The sequence below is a fragment of the Aspergillus vadensis genome (genome assembly GCF_003184925.1).
Source record: "Aspergillus vadensis CBS 113365 unplaced genomic scaffold BO88scaffold_30, whole genome shotgun sequence".
In the NCBI taxonomy this organism is placed as follows: Eukaryota; Fungi; Ascomycota; class Eurotiomycetes; order Eurotiales; family Aspergillaceae; genus Aspergillus; species Aspergillus vadensis.
In genome coordinates this window covers 1-26,840 of record NW_020292068.1, presented here as the reverse complement: position 1 = coordinate 26,840, position 26,840 = coordinate 1, and the positions used below count along the sequence as shown (strand labels likewise).

General features: G+C 49.1%; 8 protein-coding genes across 8 annotated transcripts; 5 read left to right on the top strand and 3 right to left on the bottom strand.

Moving 5' to 3' along the window:
- Positions 1-426: 426 nt before the first annotated feature.
- Positions 427-2,742, bottom strand: BO88DRAFT_374280 (retromer subunit VPS17). The gene is made up of 3 exons (XM_025704297.1): positions 2,097-2,742; positions 1,590-2,043; positions 427-1,531 (listed from the first exon to the last, which is right to left on the bottom strand). The coding sequence occupies exons 1-3, from the start codon at positions 2,535-2,537 to the stop codon at positions 660-662; spliced, it is 1,767 nt and encodes a 588-aa protein (XP_025558215.1). The 5' UTR covers positions 2,538-2,742; the 3' UTR covers positions 427-659.
- Positions 2,743-2,920: 178 nt separating this feature from the next.
- Positions 2,921-5,997, top strand: BO88DRAFT_408374 (mitochondrial elongation factor MEF2). The gene has a single exon (XM_025707693.1). The coding sequence runs from the start codon at positions 3,299-3,301 to the stop codon at positions 5,798-5,800; it is 2,502 nt and encodes an 833-aa protein (XP_025558214.1). The 5' UTR covers positions 2,921-3,298; the 3' UTR covers positions 5,801-5,997.
- Positions 5,998-6,456: 459 nt separating this feature from the next.
- Positions 6,457-8,218, bottom strand: BO88DRAFT_178642 (SDR family oxidoreductase). Its single transcript, XM_025701717.1, has 4 exons — positions 7,723-8,218; positions 7,515-7,654; positions 7,275-7,464; positions 6,457-7,216 (listed from the first exon to the last, which is right to left on the bottom strand). Exons 1-4 carry the CDS (start codon positions 8,006-8,008, stop codon positions 6,600-6,602), a joined length of 1,233 nt encoding a protein of 410 aa, XP_025558213.1. The 5' UTR covers positions 8,009-8,218; the 3' UTR covers positions 6,457-6,599.
- A 1,259-nt stretch (positions 8,219-9,477) lies between these two features.
- Positions 9,478-12,659, top strand: BO88DRAFT_429486 (uncharacterized protein; the record flags this gene model as incomplete). The annotated part of the gene is made up of 6 exons (XM_025709157.1): positions 9,478-9,656; positions 9,679-9,706; positions 10,356-10,694; positions 10,754-10,808; positions 10,958-11,078; positions 11,978-12,659. 6 exons carry the CDS (start codon positions 9,478-9,480, stop codon positions 12,657-12,659), a joined length of 1,404 nt encoding a protein of 467 aa, XP_025558212.1.
- Positions 12,660-15,446: 2,787 nt separating this feature from the next.
- Positions 15,447-16,267, top strand: BO88DRAFT_350939 (uncharacterized protein; the record flags this gene model as incomplete). The annotated part of the gene is made up of 2 exons (XM_025703517.1): positions 15,447-16,054; positions 16,126-16,267. 2 exons carry the CDS (start codon positions 15,447-15,449, stop codon positions 16,265-16,267), a joined length of 750 nt encoding a protein of 249 aa, XP_025558211.1.
- Positions 16,268-18,854: 2,587 nt separating this feature from the next.
- On the top strand, positions 18,855-19,577 carry BO88DRAFT_351046 (uncharacterized protein; the record flags this gene model as incomplete). The annotated part of the gene is made up of 1 exon (XM_025703525.1): positions 18,855-19,577. The coding sequence occupies one exon, from the start codon at positions 18,855-18,857 to the stop codon at positions 19,575-19,577; it is 723 nt and encodes a 240-aa protein (XP_025558210.1).
- Positions 19,578-22,267: 2,690 nt separating this feature from the next.
- BO88DRAFT_178554 (uncharacterized protein) lies at positions 22,268-24,118 on the bottom strand. The gene is made up of 2 exons (XM_025701716.1): positions 23,697-24,118; positions 22,268-23,646 (listed from the first exon to the last, which is right to left on the bottom strand). Exons 1-2 carry the CDS (start codon positions 23,748-23,750, stop codon positions 22,405-22,407), a joined length of 1,296 nt encoding a protein of 431 aa, XP_025558209.1. The 5' UTR covers positions 23,751-24,118; the 3' UTR covers positions 22,268-22,404.
- A 1,477-nt stretch (positions 24,119-25,595) lies between these two features.
- BO88DRAFT_408370 (uncharacterized protein) lies at positions 25,596-26,159 on the top strand. Its single transcript, XM_025707692.1, has 2 exons — positions 25,596-25,768; positions 25,819-26,159. The coding sequence occupies exons 1-2, from the start codon at positions 25,693-25,695 to the stop codon at positions 26,112-26,114; spliced, it is 372 nt and encodes a 123-aa protein (XP_025558208.1). The 5' UTR covers positions 25,596-25,692; the 3' UTR covers positions 26,115-26,159.
- The last annotated feature ends 681 nt before the right edge of the window (positions 26,160-26,840 follow it).

Sequence of the window (26,840 nt, the reverse complement as noted above, 5' to 3'; positions counted from 1 at the left end):
GATCCTCGCAGGTGCAAGAATCAATCAGAAGTTTCAGACCTGGGCAAAAGTGGGGGTGGGGGTACCAAGAAGTAGCAGCTATCCCCATCAATTGCGGGCTTCCTTGTGCTTCCAGTCTTTACTGGAATGGATGGCTCGGGGTATATTTCTGGTTCCACAGGATGACTTTCCGGCATGAACCTATAAACTTAACATGACACAAACCTTTTTCAGGGTTTCCTATTACTACTTTGATCCTGATATTGTGTCGTGGGGATGGATACACTACTACAAAGTATGTACCCCAGCTACCCCTCATGACGTACATGGGCGGGGCTGAAGCCCAATGAATTCAACAACTGGCCAGTTCTCGGACCATTGCACATAGACACCTCACTGGTAACATTACTGGGGTCGCAATTGACAACGTGGCCCACATCTGTCACTCATGGAACCGGGGTGCCAGTATAAAAGTATATCTGAGCAGGCTACGGATTGTTTGTATAAAGTAGACGTACATATACTCTTCTCGAACCGACACAACCTTCAAGGGAATGGTACAACATAAAAGGCAAAGCATAGTGGCTGGATTGCGAAACTCAAAGGTGGGCTTATTTCAATAGAAAACCGGCATCAAAGGGGAATCTTGCACAAGAGTCATGCCTATAATCTACAGTTGCTCAGAAAGTGCTCGTGGCCAGGCGACTAGCTGCGTTACGAGCGTCAAGGCGATCATCGTCGTCTTCCTCCACAATCGAACTCACACCACTGGCAGAGCGCAGACGCCCCTTCCCAGTGCCCTGTCCATTGACCTCCTCATCATCTTCAGTGGGTGTTGGTGCAACAAAGCTGCCACTGAGGCTCCGGCCGAGGCTGTCGCTGCGACGCGGTATGCCGCTCCAAGCATCTCCCTTGGGGCCTTGGCTTGAACCAAGGTTAGGTCGACGAGCAGTCGGGTGGGATTCACGTCCTAGACGGCTAAGTCCTCCCGAAGCGTCAATTGCTCGAATATCAGGTCGCACACTCTCCAACGTAGCAAGGGTCCTCCGTTCGGATTCAATCTGGCGCAGGGTATACTCGCGGAGGCTGTTCAGCATGTCGTTAGTTGTCCGGTCAAACCACCGTTGCTTCTCAGCGAGTAAGTTCGATGTGACCCGCTGCGTCCGCTTTGTGAGGTAGTCCTCGTGGCCTTGGGCCTCGTCCAGGGCATTGATAGCCTCGTCCACCTTGTCCGGGCGGACGGAGGAACTGACTTTGAGGCGGTCAGCGGCGGCGCGTTTGCTACGAGTGGCCTGTTGAGCTTGGATCAAATCGCGAAGGAGGATGTGGCGGTTGGTAAGAGTCTCCTTGACGATAAAGGCATCGGACGAGTGGTAGCTTAGAGGATCCCCCAGTGTTGTGGCCTCCGCAGTCGCTTGGACGGCATGGAAATCTCCGACGGTTTGGATGATCTTCCCCAATTTCCGGTATGCATTGGACAGTCCAGGGTGTGTCTCTTGCACGTGCATCTGGCCTAACTTAACACCAAAGTCCGATTCTGCGAGACCGAGTCCTGGATAGCCAAATGTTAGTACCCTTGAAAAAAAGATATGAGCCGTCCTAGCGCATACCTCGACGAGCCTTGACGACACGGTCAACCTTGTGACTAGTATCCATTGTTCCTAGATAGAACATCTTCACAATTGGACGCGCATTTTGTAATTCGGGCGTGTCATCGGGGGGCGGCGCAAACTGCTTCAGGACCTTCCTTCGAACCCCAGTTGCGGGTTGTTTCATCCGAACCACAGGACTGTAACCGAAATCACTCTCGACAAACAAAACAACCTCGTCATCATGGGTGAGAACTTCATTGCTCAGTACGACATTCAGCCACCGCTGCATAGACGACTTGACTCTGTGTTCATCCTCTTCGGTTCCAGCGCCGGCAGGGGTAAGTGGTGGAGGGACCGCGGGGACCAACGCTTCCGGATTAGCCGAAATCAGATGGTCCGCAAGCTTGACAAACTCGGCATGGGTGCGACGAACGTCTCGATACTGCGTTGTCCTGAATTTGGGGATATTCGTCTGGAGCCTCTTGTCAGTAGGCGCAGGGCGAGGCAAAGAAGGGCACCACTCACGTGAACATCGAATCGAAGAATAGGGTCCTTCTTGCCCGTTCTTTCTAGCCCCGTAACTTTCGCCTGGATCCTATACACAGGTGCAGGTTGTCTGGGATTCTGTCTTGGGCCCGTTTGATAGCGGGCGGGGAGCTGAGAACGAGGTTGTTGTCCATGCTGCTGCGGAGATTGTTGCGACTGCTCATCAGCATAGCCGGGCTCACCCAGGTGTGCACCCTGCAGTCGCGCAGACAAGTCAGGCGATCCAGTCTCGTTCTCCTGGAACCCAGGAGCTTCGGTAGGCTGCGATTCGGCATTGTAGGGATCTTGGGGAGGCAAGGGGGCAGGGGGGATGTCGCTAGTCACGGAAGCCGGAAAGGTTGTTTGTGTCGGGCGTGGTGAAGCCCAAGGAGAAGTACCCGCGGGATGATCAGGATCGTGTGATATGGCGGAGTAGTCCATCGTGGCTGTCTTGGTCTAATGGGACCACGTCTACACCGCGCTGCGGGCGCGCAATCATCAGTATTGTCTCGTCTGGTATGATTATCGTTGCGGATCAATTGGTGTTCACCTATTGGTACTCAAGAAAAACGATTGAGAAGAGGATAATGCCGAAAACTCTCAAGAATTCGGGCTTGACAAAGGAAAGGCCGATGCAAGCGTTGAGATGGGGGAGGGGAAACTGTTCAACTGAGCGGAACGGGATGGACTTCGGAGGTTACGTCGATGGTGCCTATGCAGCCTGATTGGCCAGGCATCTGCAGCCCCAGTCACTGGACTGCCGGAAAAGCTTCAACAGCTTCATCCATACTCCCAGTTCCTCCGCACACACTACCTTTGGGAGGGCTGGACCTTTCTCTTTTCTACATTATTGATCTTATTCCTAGTTGTCTTTGACGATGATTGTCAAGTTCTAGGTCCCACATTACACCAATTCGTTGTCTCCCATTGCATAGACAGTTTCCGTCCCAATGGTTACAGCTCTTTTCTTACGCGCCTCTCACCAGACGGTGCGGCCAACTGGCCTACGACAATGCCAGGCAGCTACCAGCCGTCTGGGATGTAATGCTTCCTTAATTCCAGGGGCCAAGAAGGGGCAATTTCCTAGGATCCAGTTGCTCTCATCGTCTGCATCCAAATTACAGGCAGACACCCTTGACCGAACTAGAAATATAGGCATCATTGCACATATTGATGCCGGTAAAACAACGACCACTGAGCGCATGCTCTACTACAGTGGCTTTACCCGAAGAATTGGAGATGTGGATGAAGGGTCCACCGTCACAGACTTTCTCCCTGCGGAACGCGCTCGCGGGATCACCATCCAATCTGCTGCCATCACCTTCCATTGGCCGCCTCAAGCAGCTGGTGATCAAATTGCAGCCGCCCAGGATAATCCTAAAACCCCAAGGTCTGCCACATCTCATACGGTAAACCTAATCGACACTCCTGGGCATGCGGACTTTACCTTTGAGGTTATGCGTTCTTTGCGCATTCTAGACGGGGCGGTGTGTATCCTGGACGGCGTCGCTGGCGTCGAAGCTCAAACGGAACGAGTATGGCACCAAGCAAGCACATATCGTATTCCCAGGATTATCTACATCAACAAGCTGGATAGAGACGGTGCAGCTTTTGGGCGTACGGTAAGAGAGATAAGCTCCCGGCTTGCGGGCTACCCCGCTGTCTGCCAGATTCCGTGGTTCGAGGGCGGAAATGGTCGCTTTGTTGGAGTTGGCGATGCGATCAATTTGCAGGGTCTCCGATGGCAAGATGGTGACGGTAAGGCAGTCAAAATGTTTAACCTGCAAGATCTGGACGGCGAGGAACCGGGGCTTGCACAGGAGATTCGACGCGCAAGGACAGCGCTTGTCGAGCTACTTAGCGAGCATGATGAGACTATGATTGAGAAGTTCTTTGAATATGACGAAGATCACCTCGCAGTCCCTCCCAACGACATTCTAGACAGCTTGCGCCGGTGTCTTTTGCAAGAACAGGGTAGAAAGATCATCCCCATCTTCGCAGGTGCTAGCTTCCGCAATATCGGTGTCCAGCCTCTCCTGGATGCCGTGACAAATCTTCTTCCCAGTCCCCTCGAAACACCTGACCCAGAGGTTAGCATCGGAGGCGTCAGCGGAGGTCTTCGGAGTCTACTTTCCGGCGATCTATTAATCAAGCAGAGCGAAAAGGCAGCCACATCCAAAGGGAAGCAGAAAAAGAAGAAGTCCGTCACTCAAGCCGAATCCCAAAATGCTATCGAGAAGCTTCAGAGCTGCGCGCTTGCTTTTAAGGTGGTTAACGATGCCAAGCGGGGAGTCTTGGTTTATGTGCGCGTTTACTCGGGCTCCCTGGACCGGAACAGTGCTATATTCAACACTAATCTCAATATCACTGAACGTGCACCGCGCCTGCTCAAGATGTACGCTAATGACGCTGTCGAGGTGGATTCCATCCCCGAGGGACATATCGGTGTTGTGGCTGGCCTGAAGCATGCTCGAACCGGAGATACACTGGTGTCATATGCAGGCAACAAATCAACACCACCCGAACCACTTGACACGCTCCAACTACGCCCTATCCAGGTGCCGCCTCCCGTTTTCTTCGCCAGTATCGAGCCACACAGCCTGAGCGAGGAGAAGAAGATCCATGAATGCCTGGCCCTACTCCTACGTGAAGACCCTAGTCTCCACGTCACTGTTGATGAAGACTCCGGGCAAACGCTTCTAAGCGGCATGGGAGAGCTCCATCTCGAAATCGCCCGAGACCGCCTCATCAACGACCTGAAAGCCAAAGCTACAATGGGCCGCATTGAAATCGGCTACCGTGAATGTCCGCTCGGAGAGTCGCCTGTCACCAGCAAAATCTTCGACAAGGAGATCGCCGGCCGCAAAGGCAAAGCCGGCTGCACGGCAGTAGTGGAACCTTTCGACCCGGACAACGCACCTCCAGTACCCGAAGACGCACTTTCAGTCGAAACCAAAGAGGGCAACCAGATCATCATCCTCGCCCCAGAATTGCAGGTAGAAACCAGCCGTAAAGGCATCGAGGAAAGCCCCATACTTCCCGCAGGCCTAGACGTATCCTCCTTCCGAGCCTCCCTTCAAAATGGCTGCCTAGCTGCCCTTGCTCGCGGCCCTCAGTTCGCTTTCCCTATGCACCACACTCGCGTCACGCTCACCATCAACCCAACCGAACACCTCTTCGGCACCGACACCACCCCAGCAGCTCTCTCCTCCGCAGCTCGTCTGGCCACCTCCGCCGCTCTCCGCGACCTCCTCTCCTCCGGCCCAGGCACTTCCCTGATGGAGCCCGTCATGAACGTGATCATCAGCATCGACGAAGCCAGTCTCGGAGCCGTCGTACACGACATTTCCTCCTCTCGCGGCGGTCATATCGTTTCCCTGGACGAAGAAATCCCCCTCACATCAACCGACCTCTCCGCATCCCCCCAACCGGTTGAAGACCTCCCACCCATCGACCCGAAGAAGGTCTATGCCCCCGCGGACCCATTCGAATCTGGATCCGTTGGTGCCTCCCTCCCGGACACCGCCAACCGACCCAGAACCATCACGGCAAAGGTACCTCTCAAGGAAATGGTCGGGTATTTGAAACACCTGCGCAGTCTGAGTGCCGGCCGCGGTACCTTTGTGATGAGCGTCGATCGGTTCGAGAAGATGAGTACCCCGCGACAGAAGGCTGTCTTGACGGAATTGAGAGGTGGTTTCTAGATCGACCTCTTCTATTACGTCACTTCTCTCTCTATATGCTGTATATTATAACTACATGGTTTGGTTAAGCCAAAATAGGAGATCGAAAGTGTGTAAGATATCACTTGACATCTAAGAAATCTTGGTTCTTCACGGAGTATTCCGGAATGCAGGGACCTCGAATGAGTAACTCTAGTATGCACCTGTCTCGTTTCGTTCCTTCCGGGTTGCAGCTGGCGTAGTGTGAACTTAATTCCAGGGGCTAAGGGTGGCTAAACCCCCTACCATCCCCCTCAATACTATTACGTTCTGCTTTTCCACCATTGCGATCTGTAGTGGGCAATTTACCGTGTATTGGGATTATCACGATAGATGGTGGGTGTAGTTCTCAGGGGCCTTACTTAAAAGGTAAGGCCAGGTTTGTTTTCACTATGTGCAGAATTCCTACCGCCTACCCAATATAGATGTATTTTTTTCGCATGAGGCATTATGTTACTGCCTGAGGTGTAAGACCGCGACCTCGGATCAAATTCAGAGTGAGGTTACTTTGAGGGGACGGTGAAGTTTTGCTGGCTCAGAAGTGAGTCTTACCTTATTTGAAAACATCTTTGCTTTCTAAGATAGGCCGAGGGTGTGATATGAGTGAAGGCTGATGTGGCGGTAGCGCTTCCCAAAATATATAGTGCTGAACTAGTCAGAGTATGCATACAATCTTCCACACTTCCCCTGGAAGGCCAACAGAAAGATGAAAAGGCTGAAACCAAGTCCGACGAAACAGATAATCCGTCAATAGATAGCATATCCTACACCAGTGCCCTCACTACAAGTTCGGTTGTACACCACTCGACGGCAAAAGCTGCGTTCTAGTTGGAATCACCCCAACCTTGGCCATACGGTCAAACGCCAAAAGATGGCCCTTGCCTACTGACCTCTCCTCCGTGAACCCGAAGCTACGGATCTTGTCCAGACTGAATTCACGATTTCGATCCAATAGTTTGAAACCAGCGTAGACGAAGAGCCAGGTTTCTGGTCCGATATCCCGCTTTTCGAGACCGTACTCCTTGCACATGCGATCGTAGTCGTCCTGGTGGTCGTACCACCACTTGTCGATCGCTGCGTAGTCCTCCTGCGTTGGTCCTGTGGCCTTCAGACCGAAGTACTCCGCGAGGATAGGCCATTTGGCGCACCATGGGCCTGGAGTGGCCGTGTCTGCGATGTTGAATGCTTCTCCGTTCGTTTCGTGCGGTTTCACGACAGACAGGTAGATCTCTGCTCGCGAGATTATGTCTTGAGATGAGTCTGTGAACGTGTAGACATAATTGGTGGGAGTTCCTGGAAACGGAATAGTAGCGCCGTAGCCGTACACATAACGGTATAGGGAGAGGTAGAGAGCTATTGGCTCGACTGTGGTCATGCTTGTGGTACTGGGTACATGGCCTGGGTATCCTCTTGTTAGCACAGTTTAGCCTAGCATCTCATGGTAGGCGTGTCCTACCTATGATTTGATCTGGGCGAACTTCACACCAGCCCCAGCTCTTCCCCTGAGCTGCTTTTCGGATTAAGTCAACCTGGCCATAGTAGAAGATCTCGTCACCGTATGGTGATGGGACACGCGGGGCGTCTTCCCTCAAGGGTGTATTGAAGGTGAGCTTGTCGATGTGTTGAAAAACCGCGACGCCGTAGTGCTATACAGTTAGGTTTATTGTTGACTCGATATTGGCAGGGCATAGCATACATTGGTACCTGTTTGCAGCACGAAGAAGGCCATGTTCTTACACAGTGTATCGCAGGCATGGACAGCATTGTAGGTCATGGCAACGTTGATGCTCTTGATATCCATCACATTTTCGGTGTATGCAGTAGCATTGGAGTACGCTGAGATGTTAGTAAGAGATACTCAAATGATATAATACGCGGTCAACTGTCAATAATTGATATCTTACCGAGATAGTATACATGGGTGATCTGATCTAGCTGCGGGATTGTATCACGCATTTGGGTCATCACTTCATCCAGGCTACCCCGTAGGTTAATGCCTGAATACACCTCCAGTCTCGGATCATCGGGGAGCCCTAATTGTCCCCGCGTTTGGGGCCGATGCGTCAGGCCGATCACCCGTGAAAAGGTGCTGCGAGTTGGATATTCCAGCAGGCTCCTAGTCACAGCCCAGCCAGATATCCCGCTTGCGCCGAAAACCAAAGCGACTTTGTCGCCAGAGATACTGCCCATTGTGAACCACGCCTAAGGTATAATGAATAACAACATGAGAGGAAGAAAGGGGTCTCCCCCACGCCCCTTTTATCATTATAAGTCGAGTTTAGGTGAAATAGGAAGACCAGGAATGACCCGCTGTCAATAATGACAGAGCCGTAAGGGATTGGTCGTACGCTCCGCCGTGCCAACCTAATCCAGCGGGGGACATATGACCCCATCATTCTTCGATAGGCGAGATGCCAAATCCAGTAATAACTGGATCCCGTTTCATTATGAAGTGCTTTGTTAAGAGACGGGGGCAATTATAACACCGGACGGAGCCTTTTAGTGGACATAGTGTCGAAAGACTAAAACTTACACGTCATATTAGTCGCTGATTCCAAGGCTTTGACAGAGATATCAGAAAGCGGCCCGGCCTCTGAGTTAGATTGATTGATGGGATCGACTGTGCACATGTTTGCCCGTAGCCAGCTACTGCTTCCAAGTTTCCTATGCCTAGTTGGTCATAGATTGGTGTTCATATCCACCCGTGTGCGCACCAATTTGAGGCCGTTCTTTTGCCCCACTAAGTGCAACGAACGGTCTGTTGTCTCAGCTGGCTAATAATGTGGAATCACTTCATGTCCGGCGACCAGTGGTGCTCTCATTATGTGGGCTCTTAGGTCCACGCCCGAGACTCATTGGGCCTTATGGCAGCCTTCGAGATTGTAGGCTGAAATCCAGATGCGCCCACAAAGAGTTTCTCTTGTCACCAGACATGCCCCTTTCTTTCAGAGAAAAACTTGTGTAAGTATCTGAGACTGCAAATCTACCTAAGCCCAATGCTAGGCCTGGAGAAGACTATGGGTAAATTGAGAGAGGAATTGAAAGACCAAGAAAAGGGAGAGACATCAGAGACCGGAAAGGAAGCTAAGCCCCGTGACAGGGCGCTAGGCCCATTATAGGACCGGGATCAAGCCATCCCGTTGTGGGCTTCCCACTAAACTATCTATCAACAATCAAACTAAAAGTGCATCTAGATCCTTGCTCCTGCTTTAGCCCTCGATGCGATTCACCCGTGCTTACTGTGGGACCTAAGGCTAGATATATCTCTTGCCTAATTGGCTATGCCTTCTCTTGACTTCATTTAATCGGCGCATGGCTGTTTCTGTTCAACCCGAACTCCGAGGCAATCAGTAATACTGTGAGTGGTGATCCTTTCCCTTCCGGCCGAGTAGCTGGCGACAACATGGCAGCATCCTTGTACTTACTCCCTCACACAGGCCAATCAAACACTTGAGGCACCCCTCTGTTGATTCAACCACCTCCTCCACAGAAGTCTGGAACATAAACCCTACCGGCATGACCCTGGTTAGTTAGGCGAATGCAATGGGCCGCTTCTCTTGCTCCAAAGTTGGTCTAAACCGACTTATAATATAAAGAAATGCCGCACCCGATCACGACCGAGGCTCCTTGAGCACTGCCTGTCGTTGCAAGGTCTCGAGATGCTGCCGCGATCGCTGGGAAAGGGTACGTCCTTCACGGGGCAGCAAACGACGGTGCTTGGGATTGGGGTAGCATTTATGGCATTTACCTCGGCCGTAATTGCCCTTCGCATCTATGTCAGGACACTTTTGCTGCGCGCGTGGGGAGCTGATGACGGTGAGCCGAATACCGTATCCATGTCCTCCCATATTCACTAACAGACATGCAGTCCTCATGGTAATCGGAACTGTAAGCATACAGCGACAACCCAAGGCTCCATCAGGTGTTGACCTTTCAACCAGATCTTAACATACGGTCTCTCTATCGCATCAATTGTGGGTAGGTCCAGGCACGTGGAGACTGAAGTAATTGACTTATTGACCGTGGCAGCCGCATATTATGGTGTTGGCAAACACTGTACGCCGTTTACTGGTTCTCTTGAATGTACCCCTTCTAATGTGAACTCAAGATTCAGATGTTCCTATCGAAGATCGGGTCCCTATGTTCAAGGCAAGTTATAGGGATACGCTACCGCCACACCGGCCAGGCTGCCTCCACATACTAGCCTTCGCTCATGCCACACCCTCCACCTACCCTACCTGACACTTTATGTATGTCACCGTCTGCGCGAAAACTGTTGCCTAAGGCATTTACATGGTGTCTCAGGCATCATATTGGTACATTGGCTGCGAGCTTGTGACTCCAGGCAAGATCTGAAATAAAGGGAAGGTGAAGTATACCTGTACTTACAGACAACAAGCCTTGCCTTTTACGTTAGGCAGAGGGTGTGGCATGAGCGAATACTGGTATATGGAGGCAGCCTGGCCGGTGTGGCGGTAGCAGCTCCCAAGTTATAGTCCCAGGTCTAGGAAGAGTATGCCCTGTTGACTATAATCAGTGTATATGGGCTACACGCCTCCTCTACGTGCTGGGCTTGTGTTTCATCAAGCTATCTCTCCTATGGTTCTATCTCCGGCTTGAAACACGACGTTTTATGCAATGGCTTGTGTACTCTGTTATCTTCATAGTTCTGGGAGTATCGATCTCAAGCTTCTTCGTTGATACAATCTCCTGCATACCACCTTCTAAATTTTGGAATTCATCCAAGTCCGGACATTGCATGTCAACGGCGTCCCAGCAGAAGTTCTATGAGGTTAATGGCATCCTCGTCATTGTCATGGATATTCTCATCTGGGCTGTTCCCATTCCGATGCTATGGCGTGTTCGTATCTCTTTGGTAAGTACAAAAATAATCATCCCCTGCTCTTTTGTTACCTACTGATCATCATCTTGCAGCGAAAGAAGATTGCAGTATTGGGAGTCTTTAGTGTAGGCCTTTTGTCTATAGCTGGTACGTTATCCGTTCATGTCATTGATGTTTCTTGTTCTCTCTCTCTTTCCTCTTTCGCTTTCCTCTCCCACTTTTCTTTCTCCTTTCTACTTTCCTTTCTTTTTCTCTTTCTTTCTTTTCTTGGACCATTTTCTGATTAACCAATGCAGCTGCTTGCGTGAGATATAACACCGTCTTGCAACTAGCCAACAATCCAGACGAAACATACGTGCTGGCTGCCTCGCTTAATTGGTGTGGCATCGAAGCCTACGTCGGTACGTATCATGTCCCGTCCAGGACATGTCAGGCCTAGGACTAAACATCATACCTGTAGCCATATTCTGCGGCTCCACTCCGGCATTATATGTCTTTGTGAAGCGCTACCTCCCACGAATGCTGGGCCCGTCCTACGTGCATAATCCAACCTACTCAGGGCAGAGCAATGCGAAAAGATTCAGCGCGCCATTCCGCGCCGTCTCCCGCCAGCGCATGAGCGAAAGCCGGCTAGGAGAGAGCCAAGATGCATTACATGATGGCGATGGCATTATGCTTAAGACAGACATCCACTGGGAGGTCACTGATATAGATGCGGAAGGTCGACTGGACCCGCACCATGTAATTATCTGAGGATTCGGTCCCTATAATTAGAGCAGCAGATGAGATCAACGTGAGAATTTTGCGACTGTTGTATACGGCGGCACGTCTGTAAGAAAATGTGACGATTCCAGGCTCAAAGTGGAAAGTTTGAAGACCCACCGGACTAGTGAAATCCGTCACCGTCACTTCGTCGTCTGCATTGCTCACTGCATATTCTTTCTTCATGTGCTTCCCTCCCCTCCTCTTGGCAGGGACTCCTCGAGTCGGTTAGAGCCGCCTGTCACTGCATCTCCGCCGTCTGTCCCACGGAACGTTGTTCCATCATCTTTCCCAATTACTATACCTTTTCCCGACCTCTAAACAGTCACCTGCAATTACCAAATACATTTCTATCTAACCGCATACGTCCGAAATGCTTCCGACTCTTCCGCCGAAAATAGAAAAATAGAAACCGAAGCCTGGTATCATAATCAAAGCTAGCCCAAATTTCCCGTTACCTGGCATCCCCGCCATCACCATGAATTCCTGTTAGTCAATCCACTCCCAGACCTCCCTCTCATCCCGAGCTATTAGCTTCGGTGGGTCATAAAAAGTATTCCGGATTTTAACAACCCATCAGTCTTCTATTCCACCAAGCACGCCAAGACATCATACTACCACATCCCCTCCACCCTCAACTTAGAAGACGTCCAACAGATCCTCCGCAACCACTCTACCCTAGCACATATATTCTGGCCCCAATTAGCAAACGATCCAGAAAACCTTCTTTTCGAAAACCAAACCGGTCCTAGCACCACGGAAATCCAAATCCGCCCAGCATCAGGTTCCGGTCCCGGCCCTTCCGGGACAAAATGCAAAGCTAGCATAACTTCTCACCACGAGGCCAGAGAGGTCGTCGTCGCCGAGGAGATGCCTCTCGGACTTCGGATGACGCTAATTTATAGGGTTTCTGACGAGCCTCCGCAGGGTATCTCGGCAGAAGAGGGTGATGGCCTGCTTGCGTTGGCTGACTCGCAGCCTTCTACGTCGCTCTCGGACACTGGGTCACGAATAGGGCTGTATCTGGAGGTAGAGAGATCAGTAATGGCACCGAGACCTCTCTCGATGCTGGTCAAGACGACAGACGGGCCGATTGTCAAGACGAAGAATCTGTTGTTCGTATTAGATGAGTTAGGGAACGGGAAGGAGGTGGATGCTGCGTTGGATGCTCTGAATGAGCTGGGAGAGTCGGATGATGAAGGGGACGAGGTGTTGGAGAAGTATAAGGTGGATTGAGATGCATACAGCCACTTACTCTTAGAACTTTGGACTAGCCGCTACTATATAATCATACATTGGTAGACTTAGATCATTATTTTACTGCTGTGCCTGCTGCAATCTCCTATTGCGGGGCGGCGACCTTATAGAGCCACTTTGCTAACGGTAAAATCATATATCCCGACCTATGCATCTGCACCAACTCCATCCCTCGATTAGAGCCAGGGCTTTTCGCATCCAACGCAACCCAATCCCAGGCATTCCCCTTTCCCATTCCATGCAGGGTGAAGGAAGATAGTGATAGAGGCTGTGAAGGCAAATAAATGAATACCAACATGAACTGGCAAAATAGTATCATCAGGCAGGGATGGGAATGAAGCCCCATCACCTCTTCCTGAAGATTCACCGTACCCGAATAGGTATATAAATGCCGCCATTTCCCTCCGAAGCGTCTTCTTCTCTTCTTCCAACACCCTCATCTTCATGGCCTTGCTGCATCTATAACATAAACAACTAAGAATCTTGATGAAGTCAGGAATATGATCATATTAGGAATACTGAACATGTATTTACTTTATTATCTTTATAGCCTCGGGAAGACCACTACAATCATATGATCTGCGACAGGAAGTTTGAGACAGGTCCTGCGTCGCTTATTCCAATATGTCTTTTCAGGATTGTGTGTCTTTCCACCAGAGTGGAACACGTTCCAAAGCCACAAGATATAGAGATCTCCAAGCCTAATTAAGGCACAAGCGCCGGTCACTGTGTCAATGTTGTTTATTAATGATACTATATATCGCGAACTAGAAGACTGGTAGAGGTCCATATCTGCTGCCCTAAATCAGGCAAACGATCCTGACAGACTATCCCTTCAGAGACATAGGAGACAGAAAGTCCTACGAATAGGAAAATAAGATATGCCTGCTTATAAAAGGGGCTTAATCCCATTAAAGTAGAAGTTGCACACATTTTCCCCATTGTCTCTGGGTAAGAAAGCTGGACATTCCAAAACCGACTTATCTTTCCAAAATACTGGAGACATTTCAGGTCATGGAGAACAATCCGTCCTAGAACAACTAAGTGGTCAAGCGAAGTAAGAGAACACCTTGTGAATAGCGAACTTCCAGAAGAGGATATCAGCCCACATGCAGAGCTAAGCAAGGAAGACAAGATAATTGCTACTATCAACTTTCTCAGTGAAATCTGGGACATTGTGGCACACGACAACCAGTGGAGAGACGAAGAACTGAAGAAGTCTGTATGTAATATCTTTTGAACTTAAGTCAGAAGGAACATGCAAGCAGTAATAGCTTATGCTATTTCCCACCGAGAATACCATAATGGTGAAAGGCGAAGAATGGGAGGTGTACGTCGCAATGTTACGCTATCGCCACTGGGCCATGGTGGTCCAACGTTATTCCCCTTTTACTGGTCCCGGAACATGCGCGCTAACATGCGCGCGTTCCATGATCCATATGCATATCGTAAGTTTTCTGATTTAAATTGCTATTCACCAGCAGCCGTGTACGCCAGATTGTTACGGCCCCTCCCGGCTCAGAGGACGAGCGGTTGCTCTGCAGCCGGGAGCTTGTCACCAAGCACATCCTTAGTAAGGAGGTAGTACAGGACACGAAGACCATGTCTTATCGCTTGAGGAAAATAGTACTGCAGCGACTTATGATCCGCCAAACGCAGGGCTCTGCGCTGCTGATTGGGTCCACTAATAAGATCGGAGCTGATATTCCCCCCGCCTTTATACTAATTCATGAATAGTCACGTCTGTTGATTCCATGGTCTCTGTTGGCACATCTAACGATTAAAGCAAGCCTGCCTATCATTTTGATAGCAGACGGAATGGTAGCATCAAAATATTCTGCCTCTGGCTTCTGCTATGCACGAAATATCAGATAGTGGGAAATATAACCCTTAAGTGATGTCACTTATCAGACAACGGCAAGACATATATATACAATCTCAACCGTTTCTAATACCAGCAGCAACCGAAATATACTGCACATCAAGTTGAGCTACACAAGCTCAGAAGTATTGCGCCCCATTATCCCTTGTATCTCATCCCCCGTCTTCAATCGCAATGACATGGGTGAGGCAAGCTGGAGTTGCCGCTACAAGTCATCGTTTATTAGAAAGAGAACACCAAGAATGCCGACCACCGAAATACTGATGTAACAAGGAAAAGGAAATTGATAATCCGGAAAATCGGGAAGTTGATCCAACACATGTTAAAGGTCCGCCATGAAGCTACAATGCCTTCAGAATCACCCAACACCTTAGAGAGAAGGATGGCACTATGCATATGCTTCGGCGGTAGAAGATGCCCTGGTTTGGATGACGAAATGGCTCTCTGCAGCCGTGATTTTCGAAGCAAGTATATTTTCGCTAACCCCATCCCCTATCGCTCTGAAAGGTGCTCTGCTGCCAAACCGTCCCTTGGTTGGGAAGAGGGGCTAATGATAAGTTCATAACTCGATCTCGGCTATGGAAATGACATAGTAAATTTAGTTACCATGTCATTATGGCCTACCGTCGGAACTTGCACGGCCACTAGGGGCTTTCGGCAGATACTGATGAACCGCTACCATCTCAATTTCACAACTTTGTCACCTGGGTTAAGATTCCGAAAGACTGTGACACAATGAAGTAATGCATCGTGTCAAGTCTAATAAATGCCTATAGTCTGTCCCGCAGATAACATGTTTCAGAGACTGAATTTCCATCGCGAAAAGCAAATTAATATTTCGAAAATTCTTTCCGAGCATGCCTTGGAACAAGTCTAAAGCAACAATGCGTTCAAAGTGGTTCTCCCAGGAAGAAATTGGTCCTGGATCAAAGGTAAAACTAAACGATGAATGGGTCGTTCAAGAGGCTTTGAGCGAGCACACCTGCCAACACGACCACGATGACCACCTCGCCAGGGTTGGGCCCTCTTGGACAGCGATACGCCTTCTTGTTGAGATGAAAGGTTCGCGCACCAAGGCATATATGCGCATCTATAAGCAGATAATGAACGGGGGCACTGAAGCCGAGTCGGCCAGGATGCGAGCTCGGCAAGCTAATACTTCGTGGTGTCCAGTTGAGCTAAAGGTGTACAGGTCACTTCCAAAGAAGCGGCCTCTCATTGTACCGCGTCTCTTAGAAGAAAGAGTGGCCAAGCAAGACGAAAGTGGTTCCGTGCCAGGCGGCTTCCTGATGTACATTGTGTGGGAGATAGTACCTGGAATCCAGCTCGGAGATGCCTGTGGTTCCAAGGTCTTTTGGACACTAGAGCGATCTGAGAGAGACGCAATCCGCGAGAAGTTCAAGGAAGGCCGGATGGACTTATATGACTGGGGGTACTACCCTCATCCGGGGTGCGGTCAGAATCTCGTATGGCACGCTCAGACCTCAACCCTGTAAGTCAACTAGAAATGGCTTCGTCTGCTTCTTTCGATTTTACATACTGACCAGTGTGACTTTAATCTAGTTACTTCGTTGGGTGGTTTTTAGCCTACGAAGGCGATGAGAAGAAACCGTGGACTCCGAGATTCTGGTATTTCTGGGGTTTGACCCGTCCTGCCACGAATAGCGACCGTTCGAAGACACCGGATGATACGTGGACTTGGTAGAGAGTTGAGGTCTAGCCATCATTATTATGATGATTTCCTTACACTGATATCGACTGGCCCTGACAAGCGATTCGAACTTCCACTTTTTTTGCGATAAGTCATTGCAGGATATTGGAGATATCTTACTCATTCTACTTCGATACTCAGTGACCACCTTGGTCATAATGAATGATAATGGACCCATCGAGATGCTCAATGGCGTAATGGTCGAAATGACCTTAGCTCAGTTGTTCGACTTTTGCCCTACGGCTCGTGCAGAAACGATCAAACTAATGAAGTTGAAACCCAATGAAGGAGTAAGCAATCAACTCCTAAGGAAAACGGTGGGACATCTCTTCTAATATAACATGACTTTATAAACCTCATTCTCCCACCTCGTTTATTTAGTATAGAGGTTTTCCTGAATTCATTTCTGAAGAAAAGGCTGAAGCCATCGATATTGACGCCAAACTTATATTTTGGCAAAAGTTGAATCCCAGCCACTTTCTGCGGCTGTTCCTCGTGATCTTCGTGATCGCGATTTGCAACGTCCTTATAGAGATATAATACCCGTACCACAACACCGCCAAGCCCTTATTTTATGCCCCATTCCCAGCGACTATGCATTTTCAGAAAAGTAAAATGAGGATAGTAGGATAGAGGGGAGAAGATTGTTTTCCGGGGGGACGGAAATAAGCTTAATACGAGGATCCTTCTTGCAATTCTTCTCGAATATTTCTCAATGCCAAAATGGAACAATGGCCTAACTTCATGCAAGAGGTTGAGCAACACTATCTCATGCCAATGGACAACGTCTGTTATCAACGTCCACGAACCACTGTCGGTACTCTCCCATAGCCTGTCCTATGAGCCGGCCTATGTTGGTGATGGGCATGGCGTACAGGGTTGGTTTACCCAGCTCATAGGACAGGCTATGGGTGGGGTAAGGAACCTTTTGCACGGCAGGATAGGAGAGTATATATTCTTCGGTGACTACAAGGCATGTATCATAAAAAAGGCAGGCAAGAAAGTCCCGGATATAATGATCCACTTCTTGCCGTTGGGAAAGAGAAGCACGACACTCATTGCTGTTTGGGCATGGAAAAACACATTTCGACATATTTTTAATCGTCTCGACCTATGCCATATGGGTGACAAGATAGCGGATAATGCAATAATTCAGAGATCATATCTGACAGCCGCTACGTGTTCCAAGTAGAAAGTTATGCGTCCCAATCGGACAAAAGAGAACTCTATGGAATAGCAGGCAGAATTCTGCACATGACCCAGTTTCGGTTGCATGACAGAATGTCCAAGCCGAGTGGACCAGAGGGCACGGCCTACAAGATTGTAGGCAAAAGTCTAAGCGCATGGCCAGATCTCGTGTCCGGCTTGAATGTATTCTGAAAGCAATTCCTTTTTTCCCCTACTCTCTGCTCGCGTGGCAGAAGCACGATATAGTGATCAATGCCCAGTTTGGCATATTGTCCGATTTTTCCTGATTACCCAGGCGAGAAATCTGCTACAATCTTTGGCAGACCTGCGGTTGTAAATCCTACACATTGGATAGTCCCAGTGATTAAACGGGTCTTTCTCTCAAGCTGGTATAATTCTGCATATGTTGTGGGAGATAACTGAACTGATGAAGGTCCTGTTAATGCAGCCTGCGTTGAGCTCCTCGATGCCCTGGCTTCTTTCCTCTGATGATCAATATAAGTACCTACATACTCACGAGGACAGAGACATTTAGAACTAGCTAGACAGAGGACATCATTTTCACTAACGTTAGACTTACGGTCAACGAATAACCGTTGAAGGGCATAAAGAAGGGATACACGATTGTCCATCCAGTGTCAGTGGTGTACGTATGGCCTGCCCAGAGACACGCACTCCCAGATCATAAGGATGCCCATCGAGTGCAAAGGCTTTGGAAGTTCCAGATACAGCGGGCATCTTCCCGTTGGGGAACCATCAAGCATCATTTTTCTCCCCCTGCGTTCTGCTCTTGCATTCTCGTTCTGCCTTTGTATCTAGCATCAGATGGGATAACAACAAATAACCAATTGTTCAAGTCCTGAAACATTGTTTCTTTGCGTATTTGATGTCATACACCCTCCATTGGTCCTAGTAAATATCCCAGATCGGGGTGCAGTCAGCACCAGAAAGGGTATATTGCAGTGTCGGTGTCAGCTGATGACAGCAATGAAGAAGAATTCCAAGACTTCTTAATCACTAATGCTGTCTATAGCACTCGTGGAAAGAACTTGCTGAAGCATAAAAGTAGCTATGTCAAGAGAAACGCAACCCACTTTATCTAGTCATGCCAACGTCAATACAAGAAGATACCGTACAAGAAATTATAGTGGTAAAGATTAGCGCATTGTAATTGTTCACTTGTCAGTAAATATGACTATGTGCTATATATGACCTCTGTGCGCATAATAAGCCAGTCATTACTACATCATCATCAAGTGTAGTAGCTTTAAATATCTGCTGTGTGACCTTTCTCCAGCTTTTCCAGATTATTTCTGCTGATCTCTCATCACTACCACCATCCTCATCACAATCACCACTCATAACTCATCACTCATCAATCTCACCATCCAAGATGCGGTTCTGGTCCTGGCTTCGGGGAGAGCCCAGATGCGAATACTACTACAAAAAACGTCTTGAGGAGATTAAAGATCGAATTGGCGATGGCACTCCAAAAGATCCCGTTAAGAAATGGATAACCGAGTACAATGATGAGGAAATGCTGGGATTTGCCATTCTACAGCGCCAGCGCCGTCTAGAAAATGAGAAAAAGACGGCGGGGGCGCAACAACAGCAACAGCAATCTCGGCGGCGACGGTGCATGCGGTGCCAGTATCAGAAGGAGATGTGCAGTGCTTGCCATGAAGCGACGCAGGCAGCAGATGTCCCGCCGCCCTACTTGAGCCGATTCCCAGAGGATCTCGAACGAGATCTGGCCAAGCTGCGCGAAGAGCTTTGGAAGAATCGGGCTCGCTTGGAGGCAATAAGCCAAAAGCTCTCGGATAGTAGGAGTTGGTGGGCTTTATATGCTATGGTTCCACGCTGGCGTCGAAACGACGCTGGCCGGACGTTTAAGTGGGTTGAAGGCCGGATGAAGTGTGCTGATCGGGGGGGTTGCTGTGGCCGTACCTGTGGATGCTGCGAGGAGGTTCTGTTGGATTATCAACGGCCAAAGTGGAGGGACTCGGGAAAGGTACACATCAAGGTGCATAGTCATTGCACGGCAGAGTGTGCTTGCTGTATTCAGTTCTGGGGGTGCTATACTCCCCATCCTGCTCTCCCTGCTATGTGTTCCTAGGTAGGCAGGTACTTCCATAGTAGTAATATCGAAGACCCGTTGCTAGATGGTGCTTTCCATTCACGGACAGCACCTTCCTCAATTATAACTTGCTGAACGGCAGACAAAACACCTTCGTAGGCTTCGAATCCCCTCTCTTCTCTCTTCTTCTTCTCGAAATCAGTCGCTCGTTTGACAACGCTCGTTTCACTAGCATTAAAGTCACTCTTTGCGACATCACTTTTATCCACTCGTTCGTTACCCCACGCTCACTTTTATATAGTTTTTTGTCTTTCTTTTTTTAGATAGTTATTATGGCTGAGGCGGTAGATGCCGACGCCGCACTTTCGTTTTGGCAGAAGCTAGACCCCAGCCACGCTTGGTGGCTGTTCCTCGCGTACTTCGTGGTCGTGATTTGCAGCGTCGCTTCCTTTGTGGTGAGGCTCCATCTGGAGCTATCGATCAAGCGCCACCACATAAGGAAGCTACGTGCAATGCCCCTCACAGAGTCGTGACGTGGAATTGGGTAGGTATGAGGAAAAGGAGGATGGGAAGGGAGAGGAGGGAGAAGGGGGAGAGGGGGAGAGGGGGCGGTGGAAGAGGGGGGAGAGGGGGACGGTGAGGGTGGTGAGGACGGGGTGGGAGTTGTTGAGGAGGGGGTATGGGCTGGGAGGAGCTCGAAGGGGAGGAAGAGGAGGATAGGGGAGAGAAGAGGGGGTTTTGGTTGGGTTTACGAGGTGGGTGTGGCGGGAGGGTGGGAGGGTCCTCTCTCTATAGAACCATGCTGGCCGTTTGTCTAGGACTGACCGTTTCACGATGATCCGCATCGACCTTACGAGTTTTCGCCGATGAAACTCAGCGTATACGACATTATCAGACTGTGAGGTGAAAGGGACCCTTTCTTTCTGATATATACTAACTGTTGCTATGGGACATTGTACGTCTTTTGATATCGCCTTGACGAATACGATACGACGAGTTTTATAGAGGCTCAGAGGGGACGTTGGACGTGAGAGAGAGAAAAGAGAGCGAGATGAGTGAGTTGAGTGAGCTGAGTGAGCTGAGTGAGTAGAGATATTTTCTATTGTTAATTTCGTACTAACTTCGTCTTGCAACAGGAACCTCCGAAAGAGTGACTCAGTGTCATTGTCTTTGTGGGCTCAGGATGATGGCTTAAAGAGGAGGGATCAGGGTTGGGCGGAAGAAGGAAAGGTGATCAGGGGAGGTAGAATGATGCGAAAGGGCAAGTGAGATGGAAGGAAGAATGGAGTGAGATGGAGAGAGGGAGGAGAATGAGGAGAAGAGTGGAAGAGGAGAAGAACGTGGTAATGATGTTGAAAGACCCGGGAAGGCAGGGTCTACATTGTGTTTTGTGATGATTTGACGATTTGTATGTACATGCATCCCCTTTGGAGCGCAGAGAACACCTGCACATCAAGGCCACTAGTTAAGGCCAGGTGGTTCTCAATAAGACGGGATTATATGCTACGCATCAGCATGGATTTGAAGGCGCAACCGCCAACCTCGTTTCCAAAATTCTATCCTTTAGATGCGACATTCTCTGCTGGTCTCTCTGTTTTCGGTAGTGCTCTTCTACTCCTCTCCCGCATATCTACTTCATCCCCATAATGAACAACAGATAGTCACAGAACTACAGATGCCAGAGTTCCTCCTTAGTCCCGAAACAACAGACATGATCCGTCAAATCAGGGCCCCCTCGCCCTAGATCTCGAGAGCCGCATTGGTACCTCCCTCGATTGATTGAAGACCTATGATCCTTTGTTAGACCCGCTAGTATCAAAGCCATGGCAAGTAATTGCAGTAACCATCATGCTCAAAGGAGGATTCCTAGAGGTCAAGTCCAAGCCGATTGCTGCAGACAAGGGGAAGAAGACTATAGATTCCGTACATTTGGGTTGAATGTTCTTTTTCTGAACCAGGAAGTCGCCCATGAAAAAAAAAAAAAATAAAATAAAATAAAAAATAAAATACAAGGTCACGAGCTGACAACCGTGGTCTGCTCGTCTCGCTCGTCTGGCGGGATGTTTACTGTACGGTCAATCATAGGGAGGGATGTATGAGCGATTTCCGTGTTGATATGACCTTAAGGATGTGATTTCAATACCTGCTGGCAGTTACCATGGAGTATATAGTACTACATGACTGGTAGGCTTACTTAGTTACCTAAACTATATTGACGTGAATGAAGCAGTTCATAAGGTCTCAACCCTGTGAAATATATTACTAGTCATGTTATGCATTAAGTTATGAGAAATGAACATTCTCGTTTCAGACATGGAGTATCGACTTACAGTAGGGAAGACGTTGAGTCTCATGTATATTATTCGAATATCACCAATTATTTACAATTATATCTAGATATCTTCCGGCTCGGGTGGATCATTTATAGTTACTTCGTACTTTGGAGGAAAAGACACGTCATATGTCAATTTCCTAGCTTGTCTGGAGCACCCAATTCATTAGTAACAGTATTTCTATAGGAACAAGGCTGCATATAATTGATTGACAGGTGATGTATTGTATTGCTCTTAAGCATAAAGCTAATTAATTGCATGGTCTAGATACATGTCACCGAAACCAAATGCCAAGGCGCTGACTGGAAGAACAGACAGGTCTAACATGGATAAGTATGAGAAGATTGTATTGTAGATATATGTCAGGAATGTGAGGGCGAGCGATGCTACACAGCAACACCGGATCTCTCTCTAAATCTTGAATCAAGATAGTAATTGTAAAAGGATAATGTCGTATTGTCACCGAAAGTCGTAACAATTATGTGTAAATAAAAGCCATCCAGGGCCAAGAAGTATCTGTCCTATCTATATCATCAATAGGTGCCTACCGGTGGGACAACGTTCACGGGTTTGCGCTTCGAGAAAAGGTTCCTCAGTCTGCGGAAGACTGTTTTCTCATTGGTGGGCACGTCCTCAGTTCCTCGAGATCTGAGCTTCCGGCTTGTTGCCTTGCTCATTGTCGACCAGGAGGTTTTCAGTCTTGAGGCGTTAGACCCGGGGCGAAGATTGGAAACGTTGTCTGTCGACTCGGTGCAGACTGGGAGGTGCGGCGTGCTGGCATTAGCAATAGTGCCCGTTCTCATCTTGGCCATCACCGCCTGCTGGATGTTCATGTCGCGTTCCGTTTCTTCTGCAGCGGTGAGGACGTGCGCTAGGCCGCTGCTGTCGATGATGATCCCGGGGTGTTGTTTGCTTGCTTCAACAGTGGAGCCCAGGTCCAGCGGATCGGTGTACTCAGGAGGGTGGACGATTGGGGCTTCCGATTCAGCGACTCCACCGTCGTTGTTCGATGATGGTTCCACAGGCTTTCCGAGACCTGGTGTGATATTGCTCGGGACTGAATGGGGTGAATGGAAGCTAGGAACTCCGGTGGACATGAGTGTAGTCTCGGGGTCCAGAAAGACTTCAACATCATCTTCGCTAACAGCGTCTACATGATTGCCATCCCCATCCGGATGAGGTTCGGACTCAGACCCGTCGAGGAAGGCCTTGACTCTCTGACTCCTATCCCTGCTCTCCTTTCCCGGGCCCATTGCTTGGCTACCATAGCCTGCTCGGCTAGGCGGGGCACTCGAGGACTGCGTTCCATCGCTAGCGAGTGCTGAGTGGGAAGATGTCGCTCGTCCCGATTCGAGACTATCGCACTTGAGGTGTTGGCTGGTTTGGGAACGGAGAACCCTCATAGCCTGCATACTGGACTGCTGGGTCAAGACGACCCCGGAATCGTACTTGTCCTTCAGGGCTGCCACTTCGGCTCCCACTTTTGGAAACACATACATGGAGTCAATCTGAGGCGCCGTGGACGGTTCGTGCATCGTCGTATTGGTTGTGACCGCGCGAGAGCGCTTGCTAGGCCCCGACGGCTGGCCTTTCGGGTTCCTGGATACGAGTAATGAACAGGCATTTCTAAGCTGTGCTTCTAGGTCGGTAGGGATTTTCGGTCGGTCGATTAACGGCGATGATGGCTGATAGATGCTAGGGCTATCAACAAATTCCAAGTCACGGGTGGGTTGGTTATGGGCAAGCTGGTTTTGCTGGGTTATCAAAGTTGGTTTCTAGCTTCACATTAGGCGGCGGCCGTGAGGCGATCCGAGGTAATACACACCTGTGACCCGAACAGAAAAGAAAAGGAGGTGCGTCGCTTCGTGCTGAACTCCATCGTGGCTGATGTTTGCAAATATGACGAAACAAGAGGCGTTCGGTCCGGAAAGGGATCAGCTGGATAGACTGCAGGGAAAACTGTGGCGACGCCAGCCAATGTAGGAGAATGCAATGGTGCGTCGACAATCGACTCGTGATTTGGAGAGTAGCGATACAAAGGAAACAAATCCGGTCGCTGGGCTACCAGTCCCAAGGAAACGGACCAAAATCGGCGATACTCAAGATCAGCCCAGATCAATTCCTCAGCCAAAGAATAGCTCGAAGAGGCAGGTGCTCTCCAGGAACTTCTGGGATGGAATGTGGGGAGCGATTCGAGGAATGCTGTCGAGATCAAGGAAAGGAGGGGTGAGGACCGATTTGAAGGTCAGGGGAAGAAAAGCCACCGGAAATTATGAGAGACGAGAGGTGACAAGGTGACTCAGGAGCAATGGACCAGTCCATCTGCTAGGTACACCACCTCCAATATTCATTCGCAAGGAGTAAATATAATGCAACCACGGCGCTGGGGACACAGGCTGTCTCAACGAGGGACCAAAGAATGAAATATCATGGACGAGAAAACCAGAGAGCAAAAGGAATGAGCGTGGTTGGTGCGATGAGGCCGTCAGCCAGGGAAGAGAAAGCAGGAAGGAAAAGAGGAGGCCCTGCAGAAAGCAAGCCTCTGTCACACGGCATCACGGGGCTACTGCAGGCCTGAAAACCTCGCCGTCTGATTGCCTCGTAGCGGCCTCGGACTTAATCTTGCAGTGCACTATTGTCGATGATGCAGCCAGTCCGGCTGCCATTCGCTAGGGGTGAAACCGGCCAAGGAGGGGTAGCAAAGCAGGCCATGCAGTGGTCGATGCGTCTGAGATGATGATGTCCGTACTTTTCCATTTCTAATGGTAGCCAGTGCTGATCAGAGCGTCCAGAGAAGCTGTGGGTTGTTATCCCCATCAGACTCGAGGTCTGAACGAACCAAGTCATCTCCCAATGCGAGGGTATAGAGTCTCACACGAATCAACTGAGTGTGACAGCATGGCTGTTGCACCAAACGGAAGACTTCCCTTGTCCAACGGTTTCGCAAGGGGCCGTTGGAGTGGAAAGAAGGGATGAATCAAGGGGCTGTACGAGGTTTTCGTGGAATGACCGATCGGGTAGCAAGAATGAGATCCATCACATAGGGCAATCCTGGCGGGACTGCAGCAACTTCTGATAGGCAGTTCTCCGCTGCCTTTCCTGCTGGGAAGAGGCGATCGAAACGCCCTACTCTGTACTTAAGTTACCACCACCGTCATACGGCAGCCATGCGGAGACGCTGTCGGACCCTGAATATGATCGATATCATGGCATGAGACGAAATCAGTATCCCGAACTCAAGGATTTCCATGTTGACCCATTCGCCCGTAACTCAAGTCCCAGAAGCTCTGTGACATCTCCACAATGTTGACCCAAAGTATGATACAAAGTAAGTCAGGGTGACATTGCAAAGGCAGCAAACTTTGGTCGTTGATGTGTTCAATTTCCTGGCGTGTTTGCGACGGTGTCACCTTCAAGAGGCAGCGAGTTGGTTTTCATATCAGGCCAGCGTAGTTAGTTCTCTTGTCAATGTTAGCAGCGTTTACATCAATGCTTGCAAGAGCTCAGGCAGCGGAGTTAGGAGATAGTTATTGTATTTGATACTGTATAAGCCCTTGCACATGATGCTATAAAACTTCATTCCAATGATCCATTCGCTGTTGCTGTTGCTATAGAATGACGGTCGCGGGTTGGCTTGACCAATCAACCAGACAGAACGATCATGTGACATCACATCACTTGACTACTACTTACTACTACTACTACTTGTAATCACCCAGGCACTTACATATGTGAGGTTAATCATGCCTCTATCTGTATTCACTGACACTTTTTAGCCTTGACTGCCATGCCTGGCATCTAGCCTCCAATTCTTCAGCAAAATGTCTGCAACAATATACTCGGAAGTTACTGATATTGATGGACTGATTTCTACCGACGCGTACGTCAAATGCCGAAGTATATTGCTCTACCTGATGCTTAAATACTATACTAACAACTGATTACAGACAGCAGCGATGTGGAAAGGATAATCCCCTGGGTATTCAAACATCATGATATCGCTAAAGCGAACTGCACTCGCTTTTGGCCGAAAGAAGAGTCGGAGTTCAAGGACTTCTTCTACCACTTTTCCTGTTACCGTGCTGAATTAAACGAACTCGACCCAGTGCAGATTCCATTATTCTTGAAACAGGACGAAAAAGTCACACTGCCGAGGCAAAATTGGGAAACACCCCGGAGAGCACCACAATTTCTCCAACCCACAGGGTATGATGTTGAAGGTTTTGATGCAGACTATGTATGATAATCTCGAAGACCTCGCGGAGAATCGCCCTGAACTTCAGTAAGCTTTTTTTACATGTGTTTGTATCCTCCGACTTTGTTCTAAGCGCTTCTAAACTAGCTTTCCTGTATCCGGTTTAAAGAAAAGGTATGTGATTGGCGGTAAACGATATGCTTCGAGACCCGAGGGTGCAGTTGTAGTCAAGTCACAAGGACGGTCTGTACCGATAGTCTCTTATGTTGGTGTATGAGTTGATCCTCTGACAGCTTCTTCCCTTTTATATGTATGTTCCCCGCCTTTTGATGGCCACAATCCTAACATCTATGAAGTGGCTGGAAGGGCAGACCTCCCATGACTTTTTAGCCAAAAATATGAGTATCATGCTGGGACAGCTTGCTGCAAATGTCAGCCTAGACCATCAAGACCAAGAAGTATTCATTCTAGGTCTCTATGGGTCTAGTATCTATATTTCACGTGGGCTGTTCACGACCACTCAGATGGCCAAGGTACATTCCAAGGGTAGTTCAGAGAACGAGGTATTCCACTTGAGATTCTCGAGAGGCTATAATTTATCTCTAAGGAAAGACTGGCTTGAAGCCATGCATGCCCTCTCAAGGCTACTTCGATATCTCATGAGTGGGAATGCAAAGGTTGGTACTATCCGAACACATATGAAATCGAAGACAGAATAGAACCATCTTACTATAGCAAATCCGTTGGAAGAATAACAGTAAAGCTTCCCCCCCC

What these genes read in the sequence shown, in the direction of transcription:
- BO88DRAFT_374280 (XM_025704297.1), bottom strand. Translation starts at nt 2,537, where the DNA reads ATGGACTACTCCGCCATATCACACGATCCTGATCATCCCGCGGGTACT. An exon ending in TTCTTCGATTCGATGTTCAC is followed by an intron (nt 2,044 to 2,096) that starts GTGAGTGGTGCC and finishes AAGAGGCTCCAG; the next exon opens with ACGAATATCCCCAAATTCAG. An exon ending in TGTCGTCAAGGCTCGTCGAG is followed by an intron (nt 1,532 to 1,589) that starts GTATGCGCTAGG and finishes TTGGCTATCCAG; the next exon opens with GACTCGGTCTCGCAGAATCG.
- BO88DRAFT_408374 (XM_025707693.1), top strand. Translation starts at nt 3,299, where the DNA reads ATGCTCTACTACAGTGGCTTTACCCGAAGAATTGGAGATGTGGATGAA.
- BO88DRAFT_178642 (XM_025701717.1), bottom strand. Translation starts at nt 8,008, where the DNA reads ATGGGCAGTATCTCTGGCGACAAAGTCGCTTTGGTTTTCGGCGCAAGC. An exon ending in CACCCATGTATACTATCTCG is followed by an intron (nt 7,655 to 7,722) that starts GTAAGATATCAA and finishes CTAACATCTCAG; the next exon opens with CGTACTCCAATGCTACTGCA. An exon ending in TCGCCCAGATCAAATCATAG is followed by an intron (nt 7,217 to 7,274) that starts GTAGGACACGCC and finishes GAGGATACCCAG; the next exon opens with GCCATGTACCCAGTACCACA.
- BO88DRAFT_178554 (XM_025701716.1), bottom strand. Translation starts at nt 23,750, where the DNA reads ATGGAGTTCAGCACGAAGCGACGCACCTCCTTTTCTTTTCTGTTCGGG. An exon ending in CTTTTCTGTTCGGGTCACAG is followed by an intron (nt 23,647 to 23,696) that starts GTGTGTATTACC and finishes ATGTGAAGCTAG; the next exon opens with AAACCAACTTTGATAACCCA.
- BO88DRAFT_408370 (XM_025707692.1), top strand. Translation starts at nt 25,693, where the DNA reads ATGTCTGCAACAATATACTCGGAAGTTACTGATATTGATGGACTGATT. An exon ending in CGCGTACGTCAAATGCCGAA is followed by an intron (nt 25,769 to 25,818) that starts GTATATTGCTCT and finishes AACTGATTACAG; the next exon opens with ACAGCAGCGATGTGGAAAGG.